The 27,736-nt window shown below is 41.5% G+C and overlaps 1 protein-coding gene across 2 annotated transcripts in view; it reads left to right on the top strand.

Moving 5' to 3' along the window:
- Positions 1-15,478: 15,478 nt before the first annotated feature.
- Positions 15,479-27,736, top strand: part of fgd5a (FYVE, RhoGEF and PH domain containing 5a) — a 32,839-nt gene continuing 20,581 nt past the window's right edge. For both annotated transcript variants that reach the window (XM_018680087.2, XM_018680086.2), the window contains exons 1-3: positions 15,479-15,764; positions 17,801-20,594; positions 27,216-27,333. In XM_018680087.2, coding sequence (XP_018535603.1) covers positions 15,755-15,764; positions 17,801-20,594; positions 27,216-27,333 — 2,922 coding nt within the window. In that variant the 5' untranslated portion in view covers positions 15,479-15,754. The remainder of the gene's footprint in view (positions 15,765-17,800; positions 20,595-27,215; positions 27,334-27,736) is intronic.

Below are 27,736 nucleotides of genomic sequence, written 5' to 3'. Positions count from 1 at the left end.
AATATTCATTTGAAACAGTCACAGGAGATAAAGTATCCCAAAGTCTTTTGCTATCCCCTTTAAAGTAACACACAGCAGTGCACCTGGCAGCATGGCAGCCCTTAAAGTTAAATTGCCTGTGAGATTTGCAATATTAAAGTGACACCTAAAAAGAAAAGATGCTGTAGCTGTCATAGAAACATCATAGCAGCAATATGTATTCAAATATATTTTATCCTTGTAATATTGATAGTTCTCTTCAGCTGGATCTATGTGATTTAGATTCCATCCAATGAAACAGTAAGTCATTTTTATATGCACTCATAATGGTATTTAAGATCCACTATATTACATAATGAAAAGAGTGCTAACATTCTTATTCATTTTTCACTTTGATTTATACAAAGCGTTCCCCTATAATCAGAATTGCAGACTGTTAGCTGAGAACATTAAGCACAATATTACTCATGTTGACATATCACGTTAATGAATGTTTGATTATTTGTTTGTGTTCTTTCCTTGACTTTTATTTTTTATGACTGCTACAAATCTGCATGCAACCTGCCTTGTAAAGACTCCTGCCTTGTAAAGACTCATAATTTAAGCCATGAATACAATTTATCACCACATTAAACAAGAATAATGGCAATATGATGTGATTGTACGCTTGTTAAACATTTCTACATGGTGGAGACACAGCAGTGTCGTCTGTTTGAACTCCTCACTCGAATTATGCCAAAAATAATACTGAATGTTTCTTGTTTAAAATGCCAGTATTACAGTTACCCCAAATAAAGTGGTTTACATAATTTGGATAAACTGTTGTCTTTTTTACAACCTTTCTAATTAACTGACTTGTGTGCTTGTGTTTCTGATCCTGTAGGACTGATCCAGTACCGATGCTGCTGTGTTCCCACATCTCAGTAAATACACTGATGATTTGAGTGGGAATCTACTGGTGGGCACTAGAAAAGGAGTGCAGGAAACCAAAGGGTTAGAAATATGTGTAGAGGAACAACCTAGATAATAATAAATTACAATGCAAGTGGTCCTCTGTTAAATCCCCACCTTATGTTTGGAAAAAGCAAAGACTTTACAGCAGAACCAATATTTACTTTGTAATTGCATGGAAAAAGGGGGTGAAACAGGGCCCGCATTTGACATATTTTACAGTCCACAGACCCTGTAACTACACAGTAAACAGAAAAAGGGGTGACCAAGGGATCACTTTATTTTACAGTCTGTATACCCTGTAAATACCACCTGTATAACCTGTAACTACAACCCACATAACCTGTCAATACAGTGATAAAGCAGTGCAGGCAGTATACACTGGAGTTACACTGTAATAATGGAGTTTCGTCCACATTTTAAATGCTTTGTCACTAAAAATCAAAGGCCATTATTTCAGCTGGAATCATTGCATTGAAAGTGGTAAAAAAACAGTTCTTACCCTTTATTCCTTAACCTTTTTACTTTTCACTTTAACTTACTTTTCATGTCACTTATTCTGCTCTGTTTGATGACATAACAGTGGATCCCATAATGCAGATGCAAGCAGCTAGCACTGAGCTTCTCCCCAGCCCCCCGTAATGAATTCATTAGAGCGAAACTAAAATGAAATCTTGATTAAAAACAATTTGGGTGCTAAGTTATTTATTAAGGTGGCAGCTAAGTGGTGTTTATCAGTTCCTATGGGCCTTTTAGGGAACGAATGACCGCTACATGACTCAGTATAGAATGTATAATACATATAAAAAAAATCAGAGACACCCATGTATTCATATCTAACACTTGTGAGTGTATGTTGCACAAATCCAGTTTCTCAACCAGAGACAGCTGGACTCTCATCATCCCTAACAAAGGATTACTCTCTCACTCTCACTTCTGCCTGAGGTGATGACTCTGTTGTACGTCAATGTCTCCCAGCATCACCCTGAGTGATTGCCAGTCCTGACATCTGCCTGCTTGTACCACTAACCCACTCAAATGCCCAGGAAATTAAATGCGCCGCCGAGGTAATAAAGAGAGTAAATCCTAGTTGTGTTCTCTGCCGACGGCCGGGGTGTTGTGGGGGCAGGTATTACCATATTAAGCCTGGGCAGAGGGGATCACAGCCCAGCACTCCCTCATTACACCTCATCTAGTGGGGATTTACTGCTTTTCCAAAAAACAGGTTGCCCACAGCTGTAGTATTAGTCTGAGCTGTGTGTGGGTCATGTGCAAGGCAGTTCACGTTCGTCCAAAAATATTCACAATCACAATTTAGGGAAATACTTTCATGCATTTTATTGTAACTTGTTGAATTTGTTGAAAATCCTGCTCCTCTGCCATACTCAAATGGCTGTTGGCTTTATCTGTAACTGAGTTTTGGGATGGATACAGTGTTCAAATCAAATACATATTCACACAACTGAAGCCTGAATATGATATGCATATGATATTTAAAACTATTCTTTTTTCTGTAGGATTTTGCGTCTTTCACCAAAAGATCCAAAGTATGAGTATAGATTATTTTTTTTTCAATGTCCTAATAGTAATACGGTTTCATAGTAACTATCATACCTTCTGTCTGTTCAGTAGTGGCGAAGTGAGGGAGTATGAACAGCTTGCACACACTGACTGCAACAAACATGATAAAACCATCCATTTTGAACAGATTTTCCCTCCTGATAACAGCTGCAGAGGAACAGATTAATAATGAAGTAGAAAATGAGATTATGCTGAGTCATTAAGTTTATAACTCTCTGTAGAAGTAGATAATGGTTCTGCTAGTGATCATAACTGTTGGCACAAAGTCAGCAGAATGTTTGATTATAAATGAAGTCCTTGAAATCTTCCACCACTGGGGAGGTCGGATAACTTTTTTATTTTTTATTGAAGAGAAAAGTTTGTTTATGAGTCACAACAGTTGTCTCTTAAAAGGGAAAGTGGTAAACAGCACGAGTAAAACTGGGGCAGAATCAGATAATTCAACTCTACCTTTATCCCAAAAGCTACTAAATTATTAGTAATCTAATATTTCTTTTAATTTGATCCTCTAAAAATTGAAAAGAGTAACTGAAAATGGCACCCTACATATTACATTGCCATTCCACAAAATGTGTTTTCAGCTCACTGAGTCAAAGACTGTAAAAGTCTCCTTCCCTGTGCCTACCCCATTTCCACAGCAAACTATTTGTATGCACAGGTATGTTGAACAGAATCTGGCACTGTTTTACACACACATTCATGCATTGCATTGCATTCATTTCATTGCAAACACTTAGTAAACAGCCTGGGGCGGGCCCTCAGCTTGTTTGTTGGTGTATTGTCTTCCTTCAGTCAATCGACCTGGCTGTTTTCAGACTGAAGTAATCTATTGGCACAGCAGGGGACAAATGGTTGTCATTAGCATCAAGCTATATTATGGACAAATTAATTTACCCTGAAAGAAGGAAATTCAGTTTAGGTGAATGAGCATTTAGGAATGCACATTTTTAAACTAGTGGAGCTGTGCACTAGCTGAACTCAATAAATACATATTGTAATCATGATGGTCTTTGTTTATGCTAGTGGCCTTTTTGGAGGAAAAACCATAAATGAAAGTTCTGTCAAAGGCAAAGGCTAATACAGTCTGTGGCATCTGACAGCTGACCTCCTTAGGCCCTCAGAACCAATAAGAGCAACAGAGGAGGGATCCCTCCTCTGGGATGGACAGACATGCAGTAGATGTCAGTGCAGAGAGGAAACAAAGACAGACAATAATAGTAAATTTGCTCTGTGGTGAATCAGAATGACAGTATTAGGGTATTGAAGTGCAAATCTATAGGAGCTGACAAACACAGGTGGGACCTGGGCTACAAGTTCTCCCCTCTACCAAGATGACCTGGAGAGAGGACAGATTACACGTAAAGAAAAGAGGCAAAAACTCAAACATACCAGAGGCACTGCTGACGATGTGTATTTTATCACTTGCTTCTCCATGAATGGTCACACACAACCCACGGGCAAAAAAGTGTTCAATCACAGTTGTCAAGATGAGGATTTAGCATGTGGGATGTTGATGGAGGATCAATACAACTCCATCATGGCTAAGCCATCCCCTCCCTGCTAATAAAACCATTCACCAGTTTATGACGTTCACGGACAAACCAAATCCAACATAGCTGATTATCCACAAGTTTAAGATGTATATGTAGATGTAAACAGTAGAGGTTGCGTCTTGTGTTTTTCTGCTCTGTCTCCCCCAAAATAGCTCTAGCATTTTACACCTAGCCTACAGCTATTATCAGCACCAAATCACTGCCTTGAATTCAGTAAGTGTTGAACTAACGCAACCTCCGCTTCCATATATATAGAAGGTATTTAAAGCATCCACACTTGAAATAGAACAATTGTATATGCCTAGTTGCGTCAAATGAGAGCAGGTGTTCCACAGCTATATTTTTCATGATGTGATAATATAAAGTGCAGATCTGTGAGCACAGACTCCTGCTGAAAGACAGAGACCCTAAAGCCACTGTTTGATAAGAGCCATATATTTTTCTCGGTTATATACTTCCCATGGTGGTACTGAGGGTGAAAAATCACACCACGTGTCACAGGGAAAGCGATAAAAACATAAATGGGGACAAAAAGGAAAAGATGATTGTTTATTGGGGTTTTGGAATTTTCATATTGCCTGAAACCAGAAACATAAACAGAGAAATCCCTTGAGGTATATGAAACATATATGAAGTCCTCTCTGATGATGGGAGGCCAGTCCAGTCTCAGGTGGATCAGCACAGGATAGGCTTTATATAGTCTGCTGATTCAAAGCCTATAGCCATACACTACAGCCCCACAAAGAAGAAGCAAAGCCTTTGTGCGTACAGAGGAAAAGGTGAGAGACAGAAAAAAAACTGTAGCAATTAAAAGACAAAAATAGGAGCAAGAGAGAAAGTTGCCAGTGGGGGCAGAACATAAATCAAACCCATGTATTTTTGAAGGGGGAGGGAGAGTGGTGTTAGAGGGAGGGGGCACCATCTGTCTGTGAGGATAAAGTAGTGCCGAACACTTGCTTTTTAACCACATGCTCGACTTATCACACACACGTTAGATCAGTAAGCGTATGTGCTGAGGTGGGATGTTCCTGTGAAAGGCTGGTGGCTCACAGGGGGTGTTGGGATTTACACCCTGTGTGGGATGACTGCTGCTCTCCTCAGCAGTGGAAGATCCAATCAGTAGGCTGTCAACTGGAGCATTGTTTTAGTACGCTTTAAAACCTCACACTGACTCGAATTGGCCCAGAAATTAGCAATAACTTGTTGTGTATCACATATAATTCCAATCTATCCATCAATGCATATATTTACATGATAAAACTGTAATAAGACATAAAGGTGAGGGAACATTTTCATCACTTTTCACTTCATCATTACAGGGTCACAGTTAAACTGAATGTCATTTTTACCTTTTGGTTTTTTAGCCATGCTAGTGGCATAGCTCTTGGATGGTGGCAGGCTGGTCCACCACTTTGGTCCAAACTGAAATATCTCAGCAACGACTGGATGATGCTTCAAAATTTGATGCAGTATTTCATGGTTTCCAGAGGATGAATCTGCCACCATGAGGTTAACATCTGTGGTTTTAAATGAAACGTCTTGAGAGCTATTGGATGCATTAATATGACATCCACGTCCCCCTCAAAATGAATAGTTATCACTTTTGTGACCCTCTGACTTTTAATTTAGCTGTATCATCAGGTCAGATTTTCAATTAATCTAATACTTTGGTTGATGGCCAAATGCAGCACCTGCAAAACAAATGACATTCTCATCAGCATTAGCTTTACTTTGTGTATAGTGACAGTGAACATTAAACCTGCCAAGCATATGCATTTAATATTGTCACTGTGAGCATGTTAGCATGCTGATGTTAGCATTTAACTCAATGCTTTGCTGTGCCAAGCCCCCATGGATGTATTATCCCTGCTAACCTTGCATAGTTGCTAACATGACTATAGATTCATGGCCTTGTTTAGCCACAGTTCATGAGCATATTTCTCACAGCATGTCCTCTTCCCTCGCCCAGTTAAAAACAGTGTTTTCAGTATTGTTCAGTTTGTCATCACAGTGGGAATCCCTTGGGTTTGTTTAATCTAAAATACAACCAGCCACTTAAATATTTCTGTAGTCTGGTGAGATGGCTGTTAGTCGTACTTCAGATCCCTAACATGTAAAAATGTGATTCTGGCTAATTACATTTGCTGACAATGTGTAAACTAAATGTTGACATGATGTATTGTAGCCTGCCAAATTCACCCACCTCCAACCCCATGCATCACAGTGATTGAATGGCTTTAGAGGTATCAACAACATTCACCAATCGCTTGTCTGCCAGGAGTGAATGTCAATGACATTATGTCTATTTATGTGTTTTGATTAATTGTCGGGAATTGCCTTTTCAGTGCGCATCTCCCTGGTGCTTCGAGGGATAGCTGTTGGCAGTCATTACCATAATCATGTTAGTGTTTGGCTCTGCCCTTGTAGTGGCTGTGTCCCATTATAATTCCACACAGTAATGGATGCACATCGCAGATGAGATTGTGACAGCCTTGTCCTCTGCAGGTTAGGACACTGGTCACAGCTGCACAAAACAAAATCTGTTTTCTAAATGTGCTTTAATCTTGTCAAATTTAATAACTCACATTTCTGTTTATGTCCTCCCCTTTAGCACAAAGTTTCTGAAGCATGTAGCCTACCACCGCAAATGTGTCTGTCTTATAATTTACGCTGCGCTCCGCTGACAGTCTCTGCAGGGTGCTCAGTGTCTCTGCTGTTAGCTTGCTGCTATCTATCTGACTGAGACATCTCTTGTTCCATCTCAGCGGCCACCTAAAGCTTCATTTCCCTGCCTGTCACTGTCCGCCCCGCTCACTGTCTGCTGCAAGGACGTACAGTTTGAAAAAAGCCACTCCGCCACATATTACATCTCATTTCACCAACACTAGTTGTGCACCTACGCTGTAAGACCTGAGCAGACCTCACCTCCTTGACCTCACCTCACGAGAGTAATGAAAAGTGCAGCTGTGGATAAATGTAGGCCACCTCCCTGTAAGCGCGCACACACACGCACACACACGCACACACACACACACACACCTCCCACAGGCAGGAGGGGGAAAAATGCTGAAAGGTGTTGTTGTTAAAGGGAGCAGGGGTTTGTTTAGCGCAATAAGCATGTGTCCATCCTGAGGAGAACAGGAATCCAATAGTGAGGTTTGCCCCAAGGATGATATCTCCCATTTTATGGTCTGTTTATGTCTGTGTTAGCACAAACTTTGTAATGGAGCTCATAAAATGTGCATACTGCTTGAAGGTACAGATTTTCTCACAGTGGGGACCCATGGCTGCTTCAATGGAAAGAGCACTGATGCTTGTGCTCTCTGAATGTTATTTTTATTTCTTTCATTTTCATATATTCTGCTACACAATTGACAAATAGAATCATTTTTAATGGTGATGCTTTTATAGCTACACTTTGAAATGATACAATAAAACCTATTCAAACATTCTGCCTTGCAACATTGACATCCAACAAAACTTATGCCAAGGTTAAATCTGTTTAATGTAGGATATGGTCTGGAGATACCAATAATGATGATAATGACAGTTGTGCTTCATGCCAGTCTGCTGGCCAACTCAGTTCATTGACAGCAATGCCATTTGAATAGATCTATTTAATCCAATCAGCCACATTTCATTAGCTTAGTCTGAATTGGTGCCTCCACTGCAACATGTATTTCTCAATAACAGTCAGATATGTTTTGCCACAACTCAGTACTTTGGCTTCACTACAGGGGATCCAAAGTCAATTGAATAAAACATGATAAAAATGAATGCTCCAAATAATTTTGTCTGGTGGTCTGGCTATGACCTCAGCTGTGCTTCACCTCCAGGTGCCACTTAACCTCATTAGAGATAAATGAAAAAACACACAAAATATATCTACGCACACACATACACACGCTCACATAAAATCCAAACAAATATTTCAACCTGTACACATGTGATACTTAAAAAGACACTCTTTCTGCTGCAATATATCTTTATTACCTACTTAAGCTTAAAGTGGCTCCATCACCTGACATTTAAATCTCAGTTATTGCAGTGGCGCCACAGTGCTGAATTCATAAACCAATATGACACAGCAGAGCCAAGACCCTGCTAAAGAAAATGAGCATGGGCATTGCAGACAATGGCCACTGGGTCAATGAGGGGTGAGGAGAGAAAGTGAGTCTCAAGGGATGGAGCAAGAGGGATTTTCATTGCACCAAATAATGACAACTCAGGCAATATCGCCCTGCCAATGTGTTGCAACGACAGTAACGATCGGTTGTGGCGCATTGTATCAAAGCTGACCCTTTTGACCTCTGGGTTTCCATGGAAACACGCCGCCTCTGTAGGAGTGATAGCTGCTGATTGACATCAGCTGACACAGTGTTGTGATTGACACCCATCACCTGGGGCAGATACTTACTTAAAGATAATGTGATTTTAAGTGCCCTCTCCTTCTTCTGTTTCCCACTGAGAAACAGATGAGCACATATAAAGGTCTCTATGGGTCAACATCTTTTTCATTAACACCAGTTTAACCACACCACCAGTGCAGCAATGTTGTGACCTATGCATGGTTGTCATGATAAATCGCATGATCAAATATACATACTGAGGCATATTCCACACTTTGGTGGTTTTACAGTTTCCATAAATGAAAATTGAATGTTTGTGCTGATGTTGGTAGAAAACCCTCCAGTTTGTAGCATCCACCCGCCCCTCACCACACCCTTCATCCCCTGAGGCTCCCTGTGCATATGAGAATACACAAGAGCCCCGGCTAAAACCACCTCAGCAAAATATATGACCAGAGACAGGACCTCTCATGTCCCTTGAGTGTGAGTCCAAGAGAGATAGATAAAAAGAGAAACAAAGGAAAAGAAAACAAGCATGTAAAGGAGGATGATGCTGAGAATGAAAGAGAACGACAGAGAAAAACAAGGGACAAAAGATATTAGCAAAGTCAAATATGGTCAAGTAAGCTTCTATGTCTTCTTATAGGGTCACCTTGTGCTGACAGAATGGACATTAAAGCTCTCTGGGGAAAAACTGTCACGAGAGGGAGAATTCATAGTGACCTGAAATGAGGTTGGCATGGCATACATACAGAAAGGACAATTACACATGTGCTACAAACGAAATGAGTTGCCTTGAAGTTAGATAGATGAAGGGACCTGAAAAGAGATCGTAATTGTTAAATGTGCTATGTGTTTGTTTTTGCTACTGCTACATGGTCAGCAATAGCATTAACAGCTGTTTACCTAACAAGAGCTCAGCCATCAACAAGAGGCTAGAATACACCCTCTGGGCAGTGCTACTTGCTACTTACTTACTGAAGACCAGCTGGATGCTACAGTGACTCCCTGCTGCAAAGTGGTATTATGAGATGATAAAGGCTTGGGCTAGCTGGTTAGCATGCTAGCTTCAGTAGAGGAAAAGAAGTGATTGAAATAGAAAAGCATAAAACATTAGCATTGCTTTCCACAGCTGGAGACACATCCTGGCTAGTAAAGGGATGAAGTTTGATGCAGAACTTGTAACATTTCATCTAGACTGGTAAGGAAATGCTAACACTGGCAAAAACTTACATATAGCACCTTTAAAGGATAAGTCTGGTGATTTTATGTATTTCTTTCTGAAAAATTTGTAAAATCAATTGGCATGTCCTAGTAATAAGTATTGTCTTAATAGCATGTTCCTTAAACATGTATTAATCTGAAATCAGATTTAAAAAGTCCCCAACAAATGCCCTATTTATTCCTGTTTGAGCAGCATTTGCTAAAAACTATTATGTTGTATGTTCAGTCTTTTTTTTTTTTTCATTTTAAAATGTAAAAAAATATAAAATGTCTTTCGTAGGATTTAGTGACATAACAAATAACAAAATTACAGAATATTACCAGGGTTATCTTTTGAATTGTCAGTACATGTATCGCATACAAATCGTCAAATATAAGCATCAACATCTACAGTCACTGTGGCGAAGTTCATGTACAGAAAAAAGATAATAGTGTAAGTACAAATAAAAAATACAAAAATAGTACTATGGTCCAGAGTAGAAGCCTTCAATTAGTATATAGAAAATCTTAATTAACGGTGTTTCATAAAAATGTGCTGTTTTCTCTGATTAAGATTTCAAATGATGTTCAAACTTATGATTTGACTGTCACTACTATAGCACATCTTGAATGACATGAGCAGTGTGTCTCAAACATACAGTACATGACCAGTGAGTTAAAAGGACTGTTAGGGTATTACAAAGACTTTTAATAGATTTTAATGCAGATCTCTCATTTCCTGTCTGTCAGAGCCCTGTCTTGATTAGAAAAGACTTAATTATTCCAAAACAAAAGCCTGGTAGGAGAGACAAAAGAGAGGGCTGTGGCGCTGGCTGTTGATATTGTTCTATCAGACAGCTCGAAGGGAGGAAGTCCTCTGTCTGAGCTGCCAGGCCTGGCTGTTTTTTGGATGGGGGGGTCCTGGGGATAAGAGACCGCCTTGTTATCTTTGTGTAAAAGGTCACACAGGTCTGGCGGAAGAAGCAAAAGCAACAACCATCTGTGTTTTCCACACAGCTATCTACACCAACAAGAGCCAGGCTGAGTGAACACACACATGCACACAGACATCACATCGCTCACTCGTATCTGCACACAGGGGCAGTGCGATGAAAGATGCATTGTCAGAAGAAGTTGGAAAGCCCCCAGATATGTTTTCCTTCTTGTGATGCGTGTGTATGAATGTCATTGTTTTTGTAAAGCACACAGTTTATTAAATGCTGTTTCTGGGAATGAATAGCACTGATTTATCAAAAGTCTGACTTATGGTTTGTGCTGATATTGTGCAGAATGTATTGTTTGTATTGTATTGTATTGTATTTTTTATTCATGTGACAAACCTTCAAGGATGATATTTCATTTTGCAGCTCTGACATATAACACAGCAATAAATATTTTATGCAGTCTAACTAATGACAGACACATTTAAGCCTTGTAAAGGGGTTTACACTACACAATTCTTTTGTTGCACACTGTTACATAAGTCATACAATGTGCTCACACCTTCAGCTAGACTTGCGTGAGACTATATAAAAGCTTTGCCAAAGACTTGTGTTTCACTAGCAGGAGTACCTGCATCCGCCCAGTCTCCTTTGGCTGAGAAATGTGAAAACACTCACAGGAAGAGTAAATTCTGGCTCAGGACTTTTTTCACAATCCTATTGTTTTCCCTCTAGATCCTTTAGTGTTGTGTAGAATCAGAATGGTGCTCATGGATAGTGCACACACATTTGCTTTATGTTTGCTCATATGTAGGCATGTACAACACACACTTGCATGAACACACAAAATCCATTCAGAGCATTTGTGTTATTTTGCCACATGGGAGCTGAGTGTTCAAGGCTATTAAAATGATAAAGGAAAACATACTGCAGAGAATGAGGGAATTTATAATGCAGAGACAACTTGCAGAAACAGAGACAGAGGCCACTCAACGGGCTCTCACAATGAGAAGTGCTACAGAGCTCATTAATCTGATACCAAAAGCCAGCATATAATGTTTTGACTGAGCTATTGTGCTTTATTGGGTAAGGACATAAATGCTTCTCTTTTTTATAGGACTCCATGAGAATTTTATTTTGAACCAGTAAATCATTGTTTTTACAGTGCAGCTTGGAGGACTGTCTCTGTGGCAATAGAGAAAAAGAATAACAAATTCATCTGTTATCAGAGTCTGACCTACTCTGGGCTTCAGGCTAATTAGCAGCAGTGTGACAGCTATTGTGCCATAGTATGGCCTTTTACTACGCAGCAATAATACTTTGTTTTTTTGGTAATGGAGCAGTGCTGCCACTTTATCTTAAAGTAGGCTAGACTTAACACAAACAGCACTGCTAAAATTACAACTTAAATGTGACCTAATGAGCCACTGACACATATCTCAGCCATTATTTGATCATTTGGATAAGTTATTTGTCATTTTTAAAAAGTGCTTACACACAGGAGAAACCCACATTGTGATGACTACAGCACAATAACAATAAACATAGCTTCAATATTTTTGAATGTAATAATATATAATATAGTCTTTGTTATTCAAATGACAAAAATGATCCAGGTCAGTTCCATTGATTTGCTGTGGAGTTCTGAAGGCCCTGTGGGGAATTAAGCCTGTATTTGCTGCTTTTTGATGAAGTGCTGACTTCCGCGGTCCACCTGTTTACAGTAAAGCTCTGCAGTGTGTGTGTGTGTGTGTGTGTGTCTGTGTGAGTGTGAGTGTGTGTGTGTGTGTGTGCATGCAAAAAGCAGTCACTGGGGGTTGGGGGGATGGGGCCCTGGCTTCATATTGTTGGGAGAGTGAAGTATACACTGCTGACAACGGGGTTTTCTTATTTCACTCAGGTTACACAAAACTATTTTTATGCAAAAAGACAGACACCTGAGTTTCTTGGGTACCAGCGGTTGATGTAATTCTTTTTAATAATACATTACCTATCTTGTCACAGTTCTTTGTCAAAAACAACCAAACTCCATTAATCCTAAAATAATCCCTGCACTCTTCATTTTTCTGACATTTTAATAAAGTCTGCTGTCCTCTTATATACAATATCCTCTGTTCCAAAGTCTCTTAATCAGAATCTAAGGCTCAGGGCAAATATGCAAGTCTCAGAAGAGCACCTCTTACTGGTTGTGCACAGCTGGGAATCAATAAGTTATGTCAATAATGATTCGATCCATTACAGCAGTCAAATGCTTTGCCATCTAATTACAAAGGTGTTTGGGTCACTTTAAAGAGTGAAAGACCTCTGCCTGATTGTACTTGAGGATCACATAAATCAATACCTGAACTTAATACACTACAGCTCATTTGCATAACAGCGTGATTAAGTGCCTTCTTTTCTAGGAAATTAATCCTGCTGCAAACCTGCTACACACATACATTAATGTATCATGCTGTGCCGCGACGGGGCAGAAAACCAAAACATGTGCTTTCCAGTAATCAGCTGCATGAAAGAATGATGTCACATAGCTCTAGTCTCAGAGGGGAATAAAAACACTCAGCACATCCATTCAGCTCAGTGTCCACTCACTGGCAAAGCAGGTGTTATGGATTGTCTCAGCTCTGGGAACGAGTTGCCGACCCCTTTCCCTGATCCCTTTCCTGTTTGGCGTTATGTGTGCAGCCGAGTAGAGGGGGAAGATGGAGTCGGTTTGTTCCTCACTACTACGGCGTGTTTTCCCTAGTATCTCCACCCCCCACCCCCCCCAACCCCCCCTTTTTTTTTTCATCCAGTCAAGTCATGTTCCAGGTGGGGTGACAGAGCGCAGCACACAGCCAGAGGCGGTCCAGGAAATTTGTGTCCTCCGTCCAAAAACATGTTTTGACCGTCTGTGCCACATCTGGAGGGATATTTACTCCTAAAGCCATTCTTCTCTATGCTCACATGACACAATACTCTTGACAGGTTCTATTTGCACAGCGTCCAATGGCAAAACATATTTTGCTCAAATGAAAGCAAAAAAAAGGTCATGTGTAGCAATTGTGAGTAGAATGCTCTTGAGAGAGGCACATTTGGCGCTGCCAAAAGACCAGAGTGGAGCTATCTTTAGTCATCCAATTCAAAAACAAAAGGTTACTTTATGGCAGCTATAAATGTGCTACTACTGACACATTAAAAACTGTCTTGGCTTCAACACTCCATAATAGTTATTACTGTATCACATTGTTACAAGTGGAAACAAAACAACTGAGTCACAGTGATTTAATTGTTTTGGTGGTGTTGGTGCATATTGCAAAATACATTACTCAGCATCCTATTTACACAAATAAACAGCTTAATTACTGCAGCAAACACAATGGCCACATCTTCAAAACAATTATTTCATGATTAATACCCTCCTTAGAGAAATGCTTAATAATTTAGAGTTGTATAATGCCATACTCCAATATGCTTAGTCTTAAATGAGATGACCCTCATGCAAGTGCAAAGATAACATGAGGTGATTATGAAATGAGGACTCTCTAACCACCTCTTAGAGTCTGATGGAGCTTTGCACCTGCAGCAGAGCTTAATCCTTCCTGCACCAAACCATCTGGAATGGGAATATTGCTGTGTGTATAATGTATGGGTCTGTATGCCACTGCAGCAGTCAGGACCAGAGCCCCGCAGCGACACAGCACAGCTGATTCTTTTATTGTGCTTCTCTATTCTATCACTATCCACTTCAACTATCCAGTAAAAAAAAACCCTGAGGTCTGCTGCTTTGTTTGACCTTCAAGTGTGTAGAAGAGTGGAAGAGGAGGAAAAAAGAGGTAAGATATTCCCATCTCAATATGTGGGCGTTTAACCAGCATTGGGAGCTGTCAAATCAAAGACCCCAAGTGGGCGACGATCCCAGCCCTCCCAGTGTGTCGCACAAGGTGTTCCTGTCCTTGAAAGCCCACCGTGAGTCCCAGATTGGAGCCGGCCAAAGTTTTGGCTGTTCCTCGAACCATCAGGCTCTGCACAGCACCAGTCAATCAGCTCTGTTAGAAGGTTACCGAAGGGGTTAACATCCCCAACCTTTCCCATCTGTTGCTAAGGAAGTGTTGCCTGTTGTGCAGGAAACAGGGAGAGCGGTTTCCTGTTATGAAGAAAGGTTTTTAAAGGGTTGCATTCATTCAATCATGCAACAGATGCCGCGCCAGGAAGCCCGGCCAATAGCAAAAGCTTTGGTGTCCTAGAGAAACTGTTTTTGGAAACTACTTTTAGGAACCTCTCTATGCACTGTTCTGTTGCAGGAAACAATCCATGAGCAAAACATATTCGAGAAAACAGTGAGAAGAATCACTGCTTGATTTCTGACTCTAATCCTTCACATACATGGTGCTCCAGTCATTCCAGGCATGAAAAGTATGTTATGACACAGTTCAAAAGCTCATCTAACTGTGCATGAGCTTAACTTGCCAACTGTCATTTGTATATCAGTGGAGAGACACGTGCCAAGCAGAAAAAAATGAGTAGATGTGATTTAAGAAAATAATATTCTTTGTACAAAAACAGTAGCTGCAGATTTAGAGTGGTCCAGCAGCACAGTAAAACACTGCTGCATATTTGGACTCCAAATTTCACATGCTGAGTGGGTTTGATTTAATTCAATTGTAGCTTAGTCCGCCGCCTTCAGAATATGGCACCGTTGCAAACATCTGTGGAGCAGTGTCCTGAAACCAAACATGACCAGATGTGAATATGACGGCCCACTTAAGCTCTCCGTGCAAAACCTTCCACGATAGCTGATATATAATGCTGTGCATTGCAAAAAAAAAAAAAAAAAAAAAAAAAGAAACATATAGGGGAGTGAGTTTTGGTTCGCGCTCCATGTCCGCGCCGTGCTGTGTAGTCCTGCCTCAGGAAGCGCCGAGCAGCACCTCCTGTTTCCACACAGGAGCGCACCAGTTCAATGTAGCATCAACACTGGAGATACACGCCGGTTGAAAGCTCAGCTCCTCACTCTCACAGGATCACAAGAGTAGATTTCCACTGGAGAAAACCGAGACGACATGTTCTTCAACTCTCCCGCTACAACTTGATTTTTTTTTTTTTTTTACCCGCAATGTGTTTATATTTGGATTAAGTTTCCATGTCATTTGGAGGGACGCGGTCAGTGCGAGGAAACATGAGGGTAACTGTCGGATCCCGTGGATGATGATGTCCCACAATGAACGCAGGTTGGTTGTAAACCTTCTATGCTCACGCTGTGAGTCCATAAACCAAACTTTAAATGTTTTACAGCAATAAAAAAGAAAGAAAGAAAGAAAAAGGAAAGCTTGCCTGTGTTTATGTGAGGAGTTATTGGGCAGCGGTGTTAATTTATGAAACTGTCAAAACATTTCTCCTTTTTTATTTTCTACATATTTAACATGCAAATTCATATCGTAGGAAACTTGGTGTTGTCTGTTGTAGTGTTTTATAAGAGTTGTGAAGTGATAAAATGAAATCAACACAGCTGTAGATTGATCGCACAACTACTGAAATTTTCATGGAAATGATTCAGATGGTTTTCCCATGACAATATTTCTAGTAAGAAGAGTAATATATACTGGATTTTGGAGTGGTTTAAATCCATAGTTATGGATTAGCCTGAGTCTCAGTAAAGTTGCTCTCAGTGGAGGTCTCCACTGAAAAAAATGTTCTGTTGAAGGATTAGTATTGGGGTTAGATTTGGGATTATAATCTATGTTGGTGAAAGTAGACAGAATCATTGTTCTGTATAGAGAGTCACTTGTCTTTCAAGCACAGTGTCCTGTGTATTAATATGGTGTCCTGTATAATGATACACTGTGTTGAGAAATGGTTCTATTTTATGTGGTTTGTGTGTGATAACATTTTTCAAAGGCTGTCTTTATTCTAACAATGAAGCCCGATTTTATTCTACAACCTTGTCATTTTACATTTTAGAAAGGTTTTTATATTTTAAAAACAGGTGTCATTTCATGATCAAGACACAATCTGAAATCATATCCTGTAAGTTTGGCACAGCCAAGGTTCCAGTGTCTATCTCTTCCTTTGTTTTAGAAACATTTGTTTTAATTGAATTCTTGTTGCATAATTCATATCCTGTTGTTTGCAGTTGGGTGCTTTGTCAGACTGCGACCCTTGTTTTCTCTCCCAGTTTTATTGTTCTTTGACGCACTCAAAAGACCCCCCCCCCCCCCTCAAAAAAAAAAAGTGTGTGGGTACCTATATGTGTGTGGTTGTGTGTGGTTGTGTGTGTGCATCTGTGCGAGGCAGTGTGAGTGTATTTCGTGAGAATCGGGGAAGAATGACGAGAAGGAAGTCCATTTGTGTTGTGAAAATGTGTACTCCTGGAGAGGTTCGTGGTGGAGTGATTAGGGGCCATGCTGTTAAGGTCCTTCCCCCCATGGACATCCTGTGTGGAGTCCTGGAAGGGGGCTCGGCCGGAGTAGAACCTGGAATTTTTAAAAGGAAGAGTGTGGTGACATTCATAGAGAAACAATACGTATACCTGTCAGCGTGGGCAGAATGAATGACAGTTTTTCACAAAAATCACTTTCAGACTGATGTCTAGAGAGAGAGAAAGGGAAAGAGACAGGCAGACAAACTGTCAGAAAGAGAGAGAAAACACTCAGAGATAGCCAGAGTGCACACAGGGTTTAATAGGATGTGCGTCAGGGCAGGTACTAAATAACAGGAAGAGACAAGGGGTGTACACATTTTGTTAACTATGGGTGTGTTTCATGACAATTTAAAATTTCGTAAGCGGTACTCTTTAATGACTTCACAATTTTTAACATTTAACTAAACATAACGTCTAAATTTAAAAGCAATATGTGGTACACAGTGTCAAAATTTGGATTATTAGAGGCACCCACCACTTATGTTGCCATTTCAGTGCACATAAGGACATTTGAGGAATGATTGTGAAATCAGCTTTGATCAAAATCAGCCAGTCTATCCGATGCTGCTATAACCCGCATGTGTCATTTCCCAGACAGGGAGATGTTATTGTTCCTCCTGTAAGTACCCTGTGGCTCTGTTGTTTTTCCTGCTGATAATGTCCCTCACAGCATTCTGCGTGTCACTGACTAGAGTACGTTTCTGGACTTCCACTTTGCATTCTATATAGAACACAGCCCACATTTACCCTTAGATAGAAAGTGATCAGTAAGAAGTACTAAAGAAATGAAAATGTCATTTGTGTGGATTTAACAGTTTTTAATTATCTTTCACTTTCTTTGTACAGATTTTCAAAATCCACTGCAAGTCCCTCAGCCCAAGGTCCGCAGTCATCTGACCATCAAAGTACAGTCCAAGCTGATGTCCAGGCCGTGTCCCCCTGTCCGTGGTCCAAAACCTCCCGTCGCCCCCAAGCCAAGACCACTGTATGAGTCTCACCCACAGGGGGAGCCCTGTCCCCCACAGAGCCTCAGTAACGGAGACCTGGCTCACTCTGATGAGGAGACTGAAGATCTCCATGAGATGGCAGAGGAGAATCAGGAGAAAGAGGAGAAAAGTAAGACTTTCAACAATGGCACAGGAGACAATGGCAAAGAGGTCATATTAGAGGGAGAAAATGAGGATGAGAGAGAAAAAGAAGTAAACATATTAGATAATGATGGTGACATAGACAGCATTGGCTCTGAGGACACAGTCAAAGGAGATGATGGTTCTACTGTTGACACTACTGAAGATGAAAACACTGACAATGACTTGAACCAGCCTGAGGGTGGCCATAACACTGATGATGAAAATATATCAACACCTTCTCTTCTTCTGACTGAAACAGAACATGATGCAAGAGAGGAGGAAGAAGAGGAGCAACAGAGTTTTAGTAAAAAGACTGAAATCCCCTGTGATTCTACAGGACTTTCTGATGAAAATGTAGAAGAGCAAAACCTTGACCAAACACAGTCGCTCAGTCAATGCGATGAGGACAGTGATATTGGACTTAATGAACCAGATAGTGAGCAAAGTGAGGAGTGCTTGCATTGTGACTTAATCGCAGACGAGACTAACCTGGAAGCCGAAGGGTTTGCATTTGGATTCAGCATGCTTCCAACCGTAAATGAGGAATATCCCTACGATGTGATTGGCCCCACTGATGACGCTAGTGATACATGTGAGTCATGTGATCCAGCTGAAACAGGGGACACAGAGGTATGGCAACCAGAACGGGCCACCAAGGACCTGTCCGGCTGTTTTCGATTCACATCCAGCACTGAGGATGTTTTTGGGCCTTATTCAGTCATAGAAGCTGTCCCAGGGGATACGAGTGCCACCGCTGACCCCGAGTGGAGTCAGGACGATACTGATGACAAACCTGCAGATGAACTGCAAACACCAGGTGCTTCTAACCAGGAGCCTTACTATGTGTCATCAGATGATGTGGACAAGCTAGATGATAAGCAAGCCCTCTCAGAACAGGGTGAGACTGAGGAGGGCACCGAGCAGTCAAATCAGCACAAAGACAAAGCGAAGGACAGTGAGTCGGCAGATGAGTATGCAGACATTGATGATTCACTCTGTCCTAAAACAGATGACATTGAGCAGCTGGAGTGTGTCTCATCAGAGGATTATGTTGAAATAGGTGATGAGGATGAAGAGGAGGAAACAGAAAAGAAACATATCAAAGGAAAAAGTGCAAAAGAGAGAACAGCAAAACGAGAGCAGGCCTTCCACAGCCAGAGAAAAAGCTGTCAGCCTCGCCTCAGGCTGTGCAACATCACAGTGCCAGCAGACCTAGACCTGGGCCGCACCCCAGAGCTCACCAACAGAGTGGTGTTTGCCCACACCACTGAGGCCTTTGAAGAAGACATTGAGGAACTGGATTGCCATATTGTGCCTTACTATGAAGACACAGACTCTGACAGTGAAGAGCATATATATGAAGAGGCGGGGTTTGACTCAGAGGGGGAGAACTTTGTAACCCTGGATAGGAAGACTATTGTCACACGGTCACGCTCTTATTCTGGGAAAGTTCCAGGTTATGTCCCAGAAACTGTACCAGAAGAGACAGGGACAGAGTACCAGAATCATGACTACTGTACAGTGGCCTTGGATAAGAGCAGTGAACCGCTCAGCCATTCACAGCAGCCTGGTCTCAACTGTTTGGTCCCATCTGTGAAGTCTCGCCGCTTCTTATTATACTCCCGGTCTGCAGAGGGTCCAGAACTGTCCTTGACCACCCCAACAGAGATCAGCCATTCTCTGAGGGATGAGATCAGGATAAAAAGGAAAGATGATAATCTCTCCCTCCCATGTGTCATAACCTCCTCCGGAAGCTTCTCCCAGCGTAGCCATCAATCATCTAGTGGTGTTTCCACACCAACCTCGCTAGTGGACATTCCACCACCCTTTGAGCTGGCATACATCACTAAAAGACCAGTCACCAAGAGTTCCCCATCCCTCCTGATCCAGCATGAACCCAGTGACATACCTAAGAAGAAGAAATCCTCTTTTAAACGCTTTCTGGCGCTCAAGTTCAAGAGGAAGACAGATTCAAAGGGTTTCAGTGATGGAAGTGTCCGCTCCTCACGTTCTTCCTCTGAGTCCAGCCACCATGGCCCCACAAGGGTCATAGAGCTTGATCGTAGAAGCACCGGCAGCTCTCCTCAGCTCCAGTCCCGCATGGTGAACCCTCAGCCACGTCCTTCAGACCTGCCATCTGCCTTTATCCTTTACAATGACCATCAGAGGAGGAAAGGCGACCCCAAAGCTTATGGGAGAGGTGTCTCCAGAGTGGAGTCCTTTGAGGAGCGTTCTCGCCGCTCTGTCATGCCGTTGCCTTTGACCAAACCCCGCTCCATCTCCTTCCCCAGTGCGGACACCTCAGACTATGAAAACATCCCAGCTATGAGCTCAGACTATGAGAACATCCAGATCCCAGGCAGGCCCACCAGATCTCACACGGTGACTGAATTTTTTGAGGATCAAAACCGCACAGCAGTTTCCTGCAATGAGAATGATGGCTATGTGGATATGAACAGTTTCCCTGGGATTGACAGCAAACCCCAGACATCGAAAGCAGACACTGAAAGGTATAGTAATCATTCATTTAAGTTAAAATAGTTTTGTGTCATCTCAAGCAAACCTTAAAGGGTTGATTCACCTGAGTTACAAAAGCACATGTAGTATTTTACCCTGCTAGTGGTATCTAGCCATATCTATATCTATTTCTTTGAATGTGTTTCTGTTTTATTTAAAAAGGTTTTAGATATATCTGTCTGAAATATCTGCTTCCAGCTCACAATGGCAGACTCAAAAGACCTACACAAACCTATACCCACAATGGTGAGACTGAATAGTATTTTCTCTGTGCTGCACGCAGAAAAATTACATTTACTCTTGACAATCATTGTGTATAGTTTTCAATAGCACTTATTTATTCTGAATAAATAGTCCCTGAAAACAGTGTTGCTGCTGAATTTTGCAAATGTAATTCCATTTATAAACATTGTATTTGCATGTGAGGCAGATATCTTAAAATCGGGGAAAATATATTAAAATTAATCAATTAATTGATTAGTTAATTGCCAGAAAATGAATAGGCCACAGTAGATTAATCATTCAAACCATTTTTTAAGCAAAGGTGCCAGATGTTCACTAGCTACATATGATGTTTCGGCTAATGTTCTTATACATGCCAGGTGTGAATTCTGGAAACTAAGCATATCCTGTTATTTCACTTTTTTTTTTTTTTTCTTTTTTTGTTCTGTTTATCACTGGAACCACTATTTAAATGCGTTCAGCTGAATTGTTAGGTCTGGATCTGTTCGCTCACAAGTGCAATCTTGACCCCTGAGCAGCTGACAGATATTCTTACACCGTATCTCAGATGAGCAGGGGGCACCTGGCTGAGTAGAATTGTATCCCCCTCTTGTAGCAAAGTGTTCAGTGATTCAGTGAGAGATGAGCAGCCTGCTGTGTCAGGGACTGCTGGCTTAGGGAAGATGGACAATGCATGTGGGAGAGCTTACTCCTGATTTTCATTTGGTAGATTTAGAGGTCACATCTGTTGCCACTGTTTCTTTGCAAGTCTGAGGTGATAGAACAGGTAATCGCAATTGGGTAGCTCACTGAGCGCAGGTTATTCACTTTAGAGAAAGTAATTATGGGCTGCAATTAAAAGTGAAAAAACGTGGGGGAGGTCGTTTAACACATGGAAATGGAGACGGGTGAGGGAAAAGGTGAGAGCAAGGGGTGGGGATGTGTTAATAGAAGGAGCAGAAGAGTAAGAAAAGAAAGAGTATAGTGATAAAGTAAGATACAAGAGGGGGAGGGCAAGGTAAGAAAAGGAGAGAGGGAGCAAGAGCAGTGCTGGTGTAATTGCTCTCATGTACCTGACACTTATGGTTAAGTTTAGGAGGGCTTTTATTAAAGTAGCTTTCTCCTGAGTGCTTCTCTTTCAATGGACCCTTGAGGCGCCGCAGGATTTACTGCAGTGTGTGATAGAGTGAGGAATCACCACAGTCAGACTGTACCAAATTACCCTGGCCTGTGCCACAGCTTCAGCCACTCCGGGCCACAGTCCTCCCCCAGTCTTAATAAAATAGTTGTGTTTGATGACCTGTGTGTAGTCAAAGAGATGGGCCATTACCAAGAGCTCCCTCAAAGGGGGACAAAATGCTTCTGCCTCAGTTTGTGTTCATGTGGTTTCCTTTGTTTAGAATTCATATGCAGCTAACTGTTGTTTTATTTTGCAGATCGTGTCTTTCATAATTATATTATAGAAATGGGTTCAGGTTGCAGTTCATATAATTTAGATAACTTTTCACACACACATAGCTGGTAGATACCTCTCCTTCAGACACTGTGTGCAACAGACACTATACCATGAATCCCCACTGTTTATGTCCACTGTACTTTAAAATTTGTACTTTAAATCTAAGCATTCAAAACCCTTCCATTTCCCAGACAATGGTCCCTCAGTGAGAGTTCTTTTTCTCCCTGTGATGTTATCGATGTGGCTCATTGTGTGGTGGATGGTCTCACACCGATGCAAAGAAACTATCTGTCCTGCCACCTCACCTTTCACCGCATTCCCCCTAGAGATGCTTCTGTTGCCAGGGCCACTGTTTCGAGTGCCTATGTGGACCTGGTTTATGTTTATTTGAGTGTCAGTGCATATATGTGTGTGAGTGTGCGCCCACATGTGTAGTCACAGTGTTTGTCCCTGTCTTTGTGTGCACATCTTGCATTAAACTCTCCTTAAAGCTTGACATTGCCACCGTCCCAGGCCGCCTAGGTGATGACGGCAGTGATTTATTGAGAACGCATTCAACAGTCACAGTGGTTGTAGACCCACAGAGAAACAGTGGATTTTTGTGGTGAGGAAAATTACTGAATGGCCCCAGAGCACCGCACACAAAAGGACCTTGCCTGCAGAGGCAGACATGCATTTTAAAGAGAACTTACAAAGATGCTGTGCCACAGGCTTGGCTTGTTTCCACTTGTGTGATTAATGTATAGCACCATTCAGACTCTACTCTAAGCTCAGAGATATGTTCATTAGAGAGCAACCATAGTGTACAAGGGAAAAAGAAAATTCACACTAATGATTCATCCCAAGCCTAAGCAAGGTGTTTGTTTGTAGAGAGTGCATAGACGTGCATGCACATTAAGTTACAACACTGCTTTAGCCAAGATGAGGCTCCTACTAGGCATGCTGTCTCAGCAGAATTGTCCTTGCTACGAGGCCGTGTAGCAACAAATGTGCGTTGAAAAAGGCGTCTTAGCAAAGAAAGCCCATGATTTGTGATTGTGCTCAACTTAGAGACCATTAAGTGTTCTCTGTGTCAACTTTAAGCAGTTCCACATGAACTCACGTGGATACAACAGTGATGCAAATGTGTTGTTTTCCCAGTGTACTTAGTAAAGAGATTCTGTAGTGGTATGTTCAGTGAAGAACTGCTAATCTGTGCAAAATTGTACATCTCTAGCTTACCCTTTGGCATCATTTTCACATCAAACAGTTCAGCATGAACCTCTTCAGAGTGATGACAAAGCCCTGCCATGGCCTCTGAAACAGCTCCTCCACCCACTGTTATGTTAGCGTTAGTAGTGATGAGGGAGCCATCTTAAGTACATTGTTGTACTGGGTGGTGGCTTTGTGGCGAGGTGGTGAACAGGGCGTGTCGTTGGCTTGCCAGGCCCAGTGCCAGGCGCTCTGAGGTCATTGCCAGGTCATCCCCGGGGAGGAAGCGTCCAGCCTAGGAGCTTCCCACCAGCCTGTTTACAGGAAATGCAAGACGAGGGCGGGGACTCTGGCGGGAGGCAGGGAGGTGGAGACAGGGGAAGACAGATAGGATGACGGGGGGGCGGAGAAGGGGGTCAGAGTGATGGGGTGGAGGTTCCCAGACTCTCCCTTGAACAACAAGATGAGGTGTGGTCCCTTCAGGAATGCCAGGTCTGCTGTTTTTGTTGCTCCAGTTGGTCAGGAAAGCTTGCTCTCGCTTCATGTAACCCAAAGTGCACGTCTCTCGATACAGTGGCATGGATGATAAATCAGCTGAAAACAGGTGATCAAAGGTTGTACAGCTGTTGCGTACGTGGTACTGAATCCACAGCCTGTCACATGATATGTGGTTAATATCCAAAGCCATCTTCTATCACATCAGTGGTGAGGCAGCAGCAGTCAGAGCGCTGGCATCTTCACAAATCACTTCATCACACTCTGTCGCAACAGCAGCATCACAATAGCCACAGGCTACACGTAATCATCATTACAAAAAGCAGCAAACAATTTAAAACAGCTCCCATTCTCTTAATCCCCTCATTAGTATCAGGATCTTCTATAGTTAGCCAGCTAATGAAACAATTTATCTGCTCCTATTTGCTATAAAAGTGCCATTACAAGTGGAAAAAGGACTGTCTGATTGCTCCTAATATATATTTTAATACTCAATGTTTAGCTCAATTGAATTACATATTACAGGCACCATCAAATTTACAGGAGATTGGTGGTATGTAGGTCTTTTTCCAGAGAGTCATCGTGTCCTCTGCCGAATTTGACACGGTAGATTTAACTTTGCCATGTTCTAAATGTCATTGCATTCGGCTGGCATAATAGCATTCCCGTAATGGTTATGTGAAAGGGTTTCGTACATTACTATATTAGAAAAAGTCTTATTTGCAGGTTTAAATATGGTAAGCTGGAATGGAGCTATGTAACAACTGTGAGAAAAATGGGCTATGTTAGTAAAGAAATGTTCACATCCATTTAATCGTTCTGACCAAAACAAATGAGATGCAGTATGAAGAAGACATTATTCTAATTTAACCATTTAGTACAATTGCTTTTTTACTATTATGTTCTACTATATTGTTTTCTGGGAGGTGTTATTCTAATTTGGACACAACCCTCCAGTACAGCACAGGAGGTACACGTTTTCCAAGATTGTGCTGTTGATGGTTGAAGGTGAAAAGGTGAGGGTGAGTTTTTCTTGGAGATGTGAAAGAATTCACCTCACTCAGACAATAAATCAGAGCTTAAGAATTAGCTCAAAGAAGACCCATCCCTGCAGCTTTCTTTACTTCCCAACATCACCCAGGAGCCCACAGCAGGTTGACCCATCTACTCTGAGGTCAACCATGAGTAATGGGCTGTAGGTCCTTTCCCCAGCCCACCCAATAGGGCTGATGGGCATGTGTGTGTGCTTGTGTGTGTGTGTGGTGAGGTGTGAATCTCATGAAGTACGAGTATGTCTGAATGGAGATGAAGTCCACTGGGTAACTCTGTTAACCTTTGGTCTTCTAATAGCTGTGTACTCTCTGCACACACAGGGGGCTGTTTAAGACATTAGGGCAAACATTCATTATGAGGTGTGTGTGTGTGTGTGTGTGTGTGTAAATGAATGGGAGTTTGTGCATTTGTTTTAATTATTTGCATTGAATTTATCACATTATCTCCTTTACACATTTTATTGCTTGTTCAAAGCAGAGGGTGACAGGAATACTTGATGATAGTTGTCATTATCAATTAATCTGCCAGTTATTTTCTTTATTAAAAGGATAGAACTCAGTGTAACATTTGGCCAAAAAAGACATTCAGTTTACTATCATACAACATGAAGAAAAACAGCAAATCCTCTCAATTGAAAAGCATATGTTGGGTATTTTCTGGTATTTCATAAAATGATCAATCAGTTATCCAAATGATTACCTTTTTTTTTTTTTTCTTCTGTCCACTAACCCCTTCTCTAAATAGAAATATCTGTATAGTTGTTTGACTTCATAATTTGGAGAAAGCATTCTTACAGTTTTATTGTTTTCTGTATTCATTGAGGGGCGGCATGGTGGTGCAGTGGTTAGCATGGTCGCCTCACAGCACAGCGTCTTTCTGTGTGGAGTTTGCATGTTCTCCCTGTGCTTGTCCCTCTTGTCCTACTCCAGTTTCCTCCCACAGTCCAAAGACATGCAGGTTAGGTTAATTGGTGACTCTAAATTGCCCACAGGTGTGAATGTGAGTGTGAATGGATGTTTGTCTATATACTGTATGTTGGCCCTGTGATGGACTGGCGATCTGTACCCCACATCTCTCCCAATGTCAGCTGGGATAGGCTCCAGCTCCCCTGCGACTCTTAACGGATAAGCAGTATAGATAATGGATGGATGGTGGATGTATTCATTGATTCCTGTGGATGATTAGTGAAAACAAAAATGAAATGAGACAATATTACACAGCAGTGTATGAATGAATCAGCACCGCAAAATGAAATTTGTCATAGGCAATAGAGGCGTAAGGGTTTCATTTAAATGACCAGGGTGCAGAGCAGCTCTTGGTTGTTTGAGTAAGTGTAAAAAATAAAGAAATAAATAAAAATGGGATTTGTTTTTCCTTTAACATTATAAGTCAATTTAACAGTTTAACATTCATTACACTAGCTGCAGTCCTCTGACTGACATCAAATCATCCTTGTGGTAGTACATTTCTGCACATTTAACTGTCATTGTATCTCCTATTTATGCACTGTGCCATGTGACGTGCTGCACAAAGATATAACTTCTGTATCTACACTTATACCACAACAAGTGTGCGGTGAAACCTTTCCATTTGTGGTGAAACCTTCAACCAGTCTCAGTGCTGTCATGTAGCAGTCTTATAGCTGCTTTTACAATACTTGTTGTTCTCATCACTTATCATCCTGGCACTGTGAATTAGGTCAGAGATACTGAGTGGGTCTTAATGTGCCAGAGGACATTAATAATTACCACAGGTAACATTTAAAGGGATTACGTGTGAAATGACCTAAAGCGTGCCCTCCTCAGGTACCGCAGCACACAAAAGGATTACAAGTGTACGTACACAACCATGCCATCTGTGAGGAGAATGAATCATGAAAGGGATTACCTTGTGCCACAGGAGGACTCCATGTGAGGAATAGAAATGTTCAGAGACACACACAGGAAAAAGGAAAACGTATATTTTCAGGGGACTTGGAATATTGCTCAGTGTTTTGAGAATATGCTGCTGTAAAGATAGTACACAATCAACCGTAAATGTCCTGTTTGGAGTGTCAGTCCTCTATGCTTTCTCAGTTGAAGATATACAGTGTCTGTCTTTGCAGTTAAAAGCAATGCTATTGAAGACATGCTACAGTGTGTGCGTGTATGCATGCTGTTATACTATTATACCAGTGCTTCTTTTCTCCCCTTGGCAGTGCCTACACAGAGCCTTTCCCAGTGAACCCCATCTCTGCTGGGCTGTCAGCCGATGAGGACCACGGCCGTACCTCAGAGGAAGAAGAGGGGGTGGCAGAGCAGAGTTATGACCGGCAGGTGAGATATGGTATATATGGGATACAGAGACAAAAAAAAAAAAAAAAACAAGGGTAGATGGTACTGAATTCAGCTTCTCTGAGCTACAACCTGGTCCTGCAAATCAACATGATGAGCAAAAACACTATAAGGATCCTCTTGAATATTTTATTGTATTAATAGGCCTGGACTTGCATGTACTGTGGGACATATACACATCTAGAGTGATCCATTAATATATATGTGAGCTCTTCCCTCTGATTCACTGTTGTGCTAGTTGTAATGTATTGCCTCACACCCCCCTAGACTTCCGTACAGTAAAACACAGCCATTTTACAGTAGCCTGATATGGACCCCACCCATTTTACTGCTACCACAATAACATTAGGCCCCGGCCCCCATCATGTGACATGCATTTTCTTGT

Source organism: Lates calcarifer, linkage group LG12 (genome assembly GCF_001640805.2).
Source record: "Lates calcarifer isolate ASB-BC8 linkage group LG12, TLL_Latcal_v3, whole genome shotgun sequence".
NCBI classification, from domain to species: Eukaryota; Metazoa; Chordata; class Actinopteri; family Centropomidae; genus Lates; species Lates calcarifer.
This window is presented reverse-complemented; position numbering and strand designations above follow the sequence as displayed.